Genomic DNA, 9,268 nt, shown 5'->3' with positions numbered 1-9,268 from the left:
GTTAACTTGATGACGTCATCAAGGGGTGTTCATGACGTCAAATAATTTGTTTATACAATGTAAACTAAAGTGTAAACAATTATTTTCAAGACCTGTGGTCGGAAATGGCTGTATCTTTTATACTTTTGAATCTATGGACAATTAAATACAGGCTACAATTGACTGGCAAAGCGTCTATCCCTGAATATATATATATCTCTACTATAATTCAAAAAATTATTTCTGCTGTCTGTACGACCGCCCACGTGCAAATCAGACGAGAAATAGGAAGTTACGTAGTAACCATGGTAACAAGGATTGCTACACGCACGTGCACGTGCAATGATTGTTTTAACGTCATTTTTTATCGGTTTTGTTGATATTACGTTGTGTTTAGTGCGAGCAACATTTTAATCGGCTGTATCTTCAGTTGTGTAGGATATTTTTTACGTGATTTAAACTTACTAACAAAAAATAATATTAGCGTCCTCCCTGTGACCACGGGTTTTCTAGTCTCTACTATAATTCAGAGAATTATTTCTGTATGTACGTTTGTACGACCGCCCACGTGCAAAAAAAAACGAAAAATATGAACTTGCGTAGTAACCATGGTAACGAAGGTTGTTACACGCGCGTGCACGTGCAAAGATTGTTAAAACGGCATTTTTTATCGTTTTTGTTGATATTACGTTGTGTTTAGTGCGAGCAACATTTTAATTGGCTGTATCTTCGGTTGTGTAGGATATTTTTTGACGCGATTTAAGCCTACTAACAAAAAATACTATAAGCTTCCTCCCTGTGACCACGGGTTTTCTAGTATGTATATAATTCGAACAATTGAAACAAATCAAATTGGCGGGCAAACGATCCGTTTCATGATATGTATAAAAACAATACCAATCATCAGTGCACTGATGATCGGTATTGTTTTTATACATATCATGAAACGGATCGTTTGCCCGCCAATTTGATTTGTTTCAATTGTTCGAATTATAATGCTCCTGCTTAACTGCAGTCGAGCACTCTCTTTGGGAAACCAAACAACAACTATTTATATATGTATATATATAGATAGATATCACGACAATCTGTCGTAAAACAGGAGTTCTAGAAAACCCACTTCCCGATGTTCCTGAAACCTGAAACTTTTTTTGCAGTCGATTTGGTCAACGTCTAGACGCCCTGAAAAATTTCAGATCTCTAACTCGATTTTAACATGATTTTTAAGGCACCTGAATATGGCGATTTTGGGTTTTTTACCGAATTTCGTATAACAGTGCTGGCGAGTATTTTATGCAAATTTCTTAAAAATCTCAACACAACTATTTTTTATTCCTGTCATCTTTGACATCAAATTAGAATGTTTTGAACTAAAAATAAATCTGCTGAACGACTTCCGATGAGTCTTAATGCCTGAAAAACTCCTGCCGGAGGCGACGGCCTTCGGCCGCCGCCTCCGGCCGGAATGCACGCTTCGCGTGCACGAAAGAGGCTTGTAACGTGTACCAAAGGGGGTATAATAGTAAAGGGGGTATAATAGTAAAGGGGGTATAATAGTAAAGGGGGTACATAGTATACCCACAATAAATGCACCGGTCGTGCTTGCCAGCACTGTGATCTATATTATATCTCAAATTCTACATCCGGTACGGCTCTGCACACATGATATCTCTCTCTACCATGAAACATGGCTAACCTTTTAAACTATGATTTAAAACCTAAACCTAAACTAAAACTCAACTGGGCTCTCCTATGTCACCAAACTAGACCAATAAGCAATTTTAGATAATTATATTTTTCTATATTTGTATAATAAGTTTATTGACGTAGTGGATGGTTGAGGGGGTTTCAAGCACAGGTCACTCTCAAATCCTAAAGATAAGCAGTGGCCTTCGGCACTTCAAACCTCTTCAAACCTCCCCTGATTTATTTATTATTGATATTGTTTGATTGTGCCGTAAAAATAAATATTTGTTTTATTAAATATTTGTTTTATTAATATAACACGACATTACAATTTTCACTGTCGTGAATTCATAAACACTACACACTACATAGCACGTCAGCATACCATCACACTGAAAATTATGCTAGCAGTCGGGTTAAACATGACAAACAAAGAAACAGATTAGAAAAATATGATAAATTTAGGCTATTTTCCCCTAAGAAAAATTGATTGATTATCGCGATAATTTTCGAAAATTATCATCGATATCAAATCATCGATATCAAATTGGGCCTAATTTGGACCAAATATGGGCGTGGCTGCCCGCGGGCACTGTTTGGCGGTTGGTGTCTGGGACCCCGCCAAAAAAAATACCCATTGCCCCCCCCCCCCCCCCCCCCCCCCCCCCCCCCCCCCCTCTTTAAAATTAGTTCTCGTTATGTGAACGTGACGATGTCGATAGGACATGCACTATTAGGATTACAATTTATTTTCTTCTACATGCTTCCATTTCCAACTAAGATAAAACACCCTTCTGCTTCTTCTGTCGGCTAGGCTTATCCTTGCAAGTTTGCGCTTGCAAACTTTTGGACGAGCAGTTTCCCGTAATTACATGACACAAATCAAAATTTGTTCTGTTCGAACGTGTCAATTGAATTAAGATGTCGGGGATCTACCATCTATTCAACTTCTTCAACATTCCAAGACACCGGAACCAGGGAGAGGGAGAGGGAGAGGGAGAGGGAGAGGGAGAGGGAGAGGGAGAGGGAGAGGGAGAGGGAGAGGGAGAGGGAGAGGGAGAGGGAGAGGGAGAGGGAGAGGGAGAGGGAGAGGGAGAGGGAGAGGGAGAGGGAGAGGGAGAGGGAGAGGGAGAGGGAGAGGGAGAGGGAGAGGGAGAGGGAGAGGGAGAGGGAGAGGGAGAGGGAGAGGGAGAGGGAGAGGGAGAGGGAGAGGGAGAGGGAGAGGGAGAGGGAGAGGGAGAGGGAGAGGGAGAGGGAGAGGGAGAGGGAGAGGGAGAGGGAGAGGGAGAGGGAGAGGGAGAGGGAGAGGGAGAGGGAGAGGGAGAGGGAGAGGGAGAGGGAGAGGGAGAGGGAGAGGGAGAGGGAGAGGGAGAGGGAGAGGGAGAGGGAGAGGGAGAGGGAGAGGGAGAGGGAGAGGGAGAGGGAGAGGGAGAGGGAGAGGGAGAGGGAGAGGGAGAGGGAGAGGGAGAGGGAGAGGGAGAGGGAGAGGGAGAGGGAGAGGGAGAGGGAGAGGGAGAGGGAGAGGGAGAGGGAGAGGGAGAGGGAGAGGGAGAGGGAGAGGGAGAGGGAGAGGGAGAGGGAGAGGGAGAGGGAGAGGGAGAGGGAGAGGGAGAGGGAGAGGGAGAGGGAGAGGGAGAGGGAGAGGGAGAGGGAGAGGGAGAGGGAGAGGGAGAGGGAGAGGGAGAGGGAGAGGGAGAGGGAGAGGGAGAGGGAGAGGGAGAGGGAGAGGGAGAGGGAGAGGGAGAGGGAGAGGGAGAGGGAGAGGGAGAGGGAGAGGGAGAGGGAGAGGGAGAGGGAGAGGGAGAGGGAGAGGGAGAGGGAGAGGGAGAGGGAGAGGGAGAGGGAGAGGGAGAGGGAGAGGGAGAGGGAGAGGGAGAGGGAGAGGGAGAGGGAGAGGGAGAGGGAGAGGGAGAGGGAGAGGGAGAGGGAGAGGGAGAGGGAGAGGGAGAGGGAGAGGGAGAGGGAGAGGGAGAGGGAGAGGGAGAGGGAGAGGAGAGGGAGAGGGAGAGAGAGAGGGAGAGGGAGAGGGAGAGGGAGAGGGAGAGGGAGAGGGAGAGGGAGAGGGAGAGGAGAGGGAGAGGGAGAGGGAGAGGGAGAGGGAGAGGGAGAGGGAGAGGGAGAGGGAGAGGGAGTACTTAATATAATTGAAACCATGTTTATTCTTTTATATTTTTCTAAAGTTAACACAATTTTATAGATATTGGCGAAAAGGAGAAATTGGAGATGATCTATTCATTAGGGAGGGAGAGGGAGAGGGAGAGGGAGAGGGAGAGGGAGAGGGAGAGGGAGAGGGAGAGGGAGAGGGAGATTTTTTTTCAAATTTTGGTGACGGAATCCTCGAACAAGTAGGTACAGTATGCCATCTGCAAAGCAACAACTCTCAAATATAAAACACGGCGGTGGTATAAAATCCAACGTTTGGGTACTGACTTTTGCCCCCCCCCCCCCTGTATTATACTTTATTTAGTTGACGTAATTACCCCTGCTCCAGAGAAAGAGTGTGAAGAAGGATTTTCGTTGTGCTCGGACGGTGAGCAATGTATCCGCGCTTATACTGTATGTGAACAATATCGTGATTGTGATGATGGGTCAGACGAAATAAACTGCTCAGGTTGAGTATCTATAAACTTAACTTATTTACCAATTTAAAACATATGTAACCTAATGATAACGGACTAAAGTCTCCGTCAGATTTTGGGACGTAGACAGTACCTTTTAAAAAAATTTCAATTATCTGGATAATAGTCAAATAATATTATTCTTTATTTAGTTGACGTAAGTTATACGCCTGCTTAGCTACACCAAATCGGACGTATTCCAGTTACTGATCAAAATATTCAAAATTCCTTTCATAGATGTGGAGTGAGAGTGCTGACTGATCTCTCTTGCTACATTTAACTTTTCACTATTAGTATTCCCATCATACCGACTGATAGGGGTGTTGACTTCCTGACCAAAATAGAAGCCCTCATAGTTCACAAAAGTATATTATTCTGTAATTATGATATATAATATAGCATCCAATAATCAAAAATAATCAACTACTCTCCAGAGAGAGAGTGCGGAGAAGGATATGTAAAGTGCTCGGACGGTGAGCAATGTATCGACGCTGGCTATTTATGTGATGGAGGAGTAGATTGTAATGATGGATCAGACGAAACAAACTGCTCAGGTTGAGTATCTATAAACTTAACTTATTTATCGCGTGTGCGATATATTATATGTCCTCGAGGGCGCCTGCAGCATAATAGCCCGGAGGGCCCGTTGGGCCCGAGTGCTATACGAAATTCCGCCCTCGAGGCGAGTCTGATATGTATTATAGTATTATATCCACAAGCGGGCGTTTATCACGAAGCTTCAGTTTCCAACAATCACAGCAAATTAAAGTAAAAGATTTCAGGCAACCATGTTCTACCCTCTTAAAGTTAAATGTGATGATTCTGACTATTTTCATACCCAAGTTGATCTCCTTTCTGCAATCAGAAGTGGAGATAAGGAGATATGTGGGTTTAGTGTTCGCGAAAGTGCCAAACAAGGGAGTGGTCAATTTCTCAAAACTGCCCCATATTCAAAAATTCTACCGAGCCAAATTTGTTTCTATCTAAGGGGTCCCTTGAGCCGTTCCAGGTCTCAAATCTTGGGACGGAAGACTTTTTTTTTCAACACCTCGTTGACCCAATCAATGTCTGGAAGGCTGCAAATTTTCACTTGCCAAACTCACAAGATTCTTAAAGAGTTGTGCGATAAGGGTGGTAGTTAGTGTCCAATTAGCGCTGATGTTTATTGAATATTTATTGCCGAGTACAGCTGCCTTTGGGTAGTTCTTCTTAATCTATTACAATTGTAAATAAATGGGAAAAGCGAGCGACCGATTTCATTTTCGATATAATTTTGCATTTGCAGACGGTCAATCAAATTAATATCATTTCCTTTTGTTTGGGGAAGAGAGACACTGGCAGCGGTCCACTCAACCCATTGTGGGTTTTGGTCAAATATTATCTCTTTTTGAATAATGACAGGGTACTTTATAAAGTCGAAATATAAACTGATATCTTCATTAATAAGAATTTCGAATTTTTTCCTTTGAAAACAATTTCTTGTGTTTAGGTAAGCCTATCGGTCGATTACCGACTGAACATGCCACATTATACTCATTCAAGTTGGCACTAAATTCATATTGGTACTTGTTTAAAACGTTGCTATTTTTTGTCTCCGTTATCTTTAATAGCTTATCAGCTCGGTATATTGATGCATACTGTGGCGGTTTGTGTACATATTGGAAATAGTACATATTATCGAGTACATTTGAAGAATAAGACGTGTACATTTGAAGAATAAGACGTGTCAACTGTCAATTTTTGTCAATATGGACACAGAGATTCAGATTAAATCTGCGATTGGGGGCCTGCTTCTCCGGGCAGAGTCTAATGTACTAGTTAAACGTGTCCTTACTGCATTTGACCCATTTGCTAAGCGTAGTACCGTCAACTACAACCAACTGAATCAGTTCAATCTTGATATGCTGGAGCCATGTGCAGAGTTTCTCAGTATTAACCTTGCAGACGTATATAAAAATAAACTGTACACCAAGGAGTCATTGGTATACCGCATCATGTTTGGTATCTCTTCACTTCTACTTAAGATGTTGAACACCCCAAATTCTTGAGGTGAAAGTACGCTGTACTATCTGTTGGATGTCTGAGAATGAGATTTTACTGGTATTCCACAGACGGCAGCAGTACTCTAAATGACTTCGGACAAGTGACTTGTTAAGTGTCAACATTGTGATTCTATTTCTGCACTTGAACGCACTGAGCACCCAGGCTGCAACTTTTCTAGCCCGGGATGCCTCATGCCATAGAACTGACATGATGACATGATTTCAGGCTCTGAAGATGCTGCTGCAGGAGATGATGCTGCTGCAGGAGATGATGCTGCTGCAGGAGATGATGCTGCTGCAGGAGATGATGCTGCTGCAGGAGATGATGCTGCTGCAGGAGATGATGCTGCTGCAGGAGATGATGCTGCTGCAGGAGATGATGCTGCTGCAGGAGATGATGCTGCTGCAGGAGATTATGCTGCTGCAGGAGATGATGCTGCTGATGATGACAGTAGTGCACTTAGCATGTCTATCGCCGCAGTTCCTCTTCTTATGGCCGTCCTTCGTTTATAAGGTACTAGAAACCCGCTAGTCGAAAGCTTTGTTCGAGGAAATTTTAAAAATCAGTTATGTTTTAATTTCTCTTCATCATACAGCTCTGTTATACAGTAGACATAATGGAATTTATTTAACAATGACGACAGCGTTGTTAGTATTCGGATTCCCAAAACGATACTTTTTACCGCATCAAAAAATACCAATCACAACCAAAGTTATGAATATAAGTCATTACATAGCGTGAGCGTAAATGTGAGCTAGTTTTGAAGTTATGACGTTGCATACAGCATAACAACGCGCGTAGTTAAGATGTTCTTGCTCGTGCACGTGCATTTTTATCGTTGCTACGCAACAGCGCAGTAAACCTTTGCTAAAATAACGCCATTATTCTAACGATTATTTAACCTCACTTCCGACGTTAATTATAAAAAATCTAAAGCCTAAATCAAAATTCTAAGAATGCTATAGCCTATTCCTATCCTTTTTCTACAACCCTGCTAAAAATGGCGAGGTTTCAACTCCATTTGCGAGCTGGGTTTGGCTTCACCAGAGGGTCATTTTGAGGTCGATTTTCGGTGTTTTTTCTTCTATGTCCCCGTTGCCGGGGAAATTTCGTCAAGTTTAAAATATTGTATAGATGTTATTGACCGATTCCATTGACCATTTTTCTTTTAGCCTTGAAGGTTAAAAATTATGTAATCAATATATTTACTTAATTAAAATTGACAAAGTAGCCAATTCCTATGTCTTTCAGAATCTCAACTCGATCGAAATCACGGAAAACATGCGACTAGCTCTGACTGAGCAAAGAATCTTGGGAAATTGGTAGATCACCGACCGGCTATAAGCCGGTTATAAGCCGGCTATAAACCGGCTTATAGCCGGCTACAATTTTTATAGCCGGCTATAAGCCGGCTTATAGCCGGTTAGTAGCCGCTTACATTTGTTGTTGAGCGACGGCTATTAGCCGGTTATAAGCCGGCTATTAGCCGTTTAGGTATCGGCTATAAGAAATTCAGTGAAAACGGCTATTAGCCGGTTATAAGCCGGCTATTAGCCGTTTAGGTATAGAAAGTGGTTATAAGCCGGCTATAAGCCGGTTATAAGATATTAACTCAACTTCATCGTACTGAACGATAGTCAGGAGCTGGCTATAAGAAATTCAGCGAAAACGGCTATTAGCCGGTTATAAGCCGGCTATTAGCCGTTTAGGTATCGAAAGTGGTTATAAGCCGGCTATAAGCCGGCTATAAGATATTAACTTAACTTCATCGTACTGAACTGAGTTAATATCTTATAACCGGCTTATAGCCGGCTTATAGCCGGCTTATAACCACTTTCGATACCTAAACGGCTAATAGCCGGCTTATAACCGGCTAATAGACGTTTTCACTGAATTTCTTATAGCCGGCTCCTGATTATCGTTCAGTACGATGTAGTTGAGTTAATATCTTATAACCGGCTTATAGCCACTTTTAATACCAAAACGGCTAATAGCAGGCTTATAACCGGCTAATAGCCGTCGCTCAACAACAAATGTAAGCGGCTACTAACCGGCTATAAGCCGGCTTATAGCCGGCTATAAAAATTGTAGCCGGCTATAAGCCGGCTTATAGCCGGTTAGTAGCCGGCTTATAGCCGGTCGGTGATCTACCAACTGGCCAGAATCTTTAAAACCTTGGAGTTATTTTTTCAAGAAGGAACTCCTTTATATTTTAATGAGGCTTATTGCAACATCATTTCGAATGCCGTGATTGAAATAAGAAACTGAATTAAACGTTAAACGCTTTCTTTATTTTTAGAATTTTGAATCATTGTCAGTTATGTAATAAACCGTTAGCATAAAAAGTTTATCTTATATTTTGTTTTTAGATTTACACTTTCTTATAAAAATTTGTAGCAATTAATAGCAGTTTGTGGCAGTTAGTGCCAGTTTGTAGCAGTTAGTAGCAGTTTGTGGCAGTTAGTGCCAGTTTGTAGCAGTTAGTAGCAGTTTGTAGCAGTTTGTGGCAGTTTCTTTGCACTTTGCTCCTCCTGTGTAAAGCATATTACCGCCTTATACACCTTGTATGTTTGTGTTTGACATACAAAAGGCAGCTCATACAGACTCTCATTAGGACTCCCCCGGTGAACTAGGAGCTCAAACTTATCCTCATGTGAAACCATGTTATTACGTTTGGCCCAAGCTTAATGATATGGTTGAGATCTTGCTGAAGAACGATAACATCATGTTCTGTATATATGTGCTTCAGTATACGAGTGTCATCAGCAAAGAATCTTATAATTGAACCAGTCACACAAAGCTTCATGTCATTTATGAAGAGTATAAAAAGGAGGGGTCCAAGAACGATTCCTTGGGGGACATCACTGATAACCAAGGCTGCGAAGGAAGACACCCCGTTCAGAAAAAATGTTGATGACGGTCCGACAGAAAGAAAGAAAGAA

General features: G+C 42.6%; 1 protein-coding gene across 1 annotated transcript; it reads left to right on the top strand.

Moving 5' to 3' along the window:
• The first annotated feature begins 4,236 nt into the window (after positions 1–4,236).
• LOC134813763 (uncharacterized) lies at positions 4,237–7,652 on the top strand. The gene is made up of 4 exons (XM_063821643.1): positions 4,237–4,276; positions 4,718–4,837; positions 6,552–6,839; positions 7,578–7,652. The coding sequence occupies exons 2-4, from the start codon at positions 4,808–4,810 to the stop codon at positions 7,650–7,652; spliced, it is 393 nt and encodes a 130-aa protein (XP_063677713.1). The 5' UTR covers positions 4,237–4,276; positions 4,718–4,807.
• Positions 7,653–9,268: the final 1,616 nt, after the last annotated feature.

Source organism: Bolinopsis microptera, chromosome 4, assembly GCF_026151205.1.
Source record: "Bolinopsis microptera isolate Bmic1 chromosome 4, MBARI_Bmic_1.0, whole genome shotgun sequence".
In the NCBI taxonomy this organism is placed as follows: domain Eukaryota; kingdom Metazoa; phylum Ctenophora; class Tentaculata; order Lobata; family Bolinopsidae; genus Bolinopsis; species Bolinopsis microptera.
The sequence above is the reverse complement of the archived record's forward strand: the minus strand, read 5'-3'. Positions and strand labels throughout refer to the sequence as shown.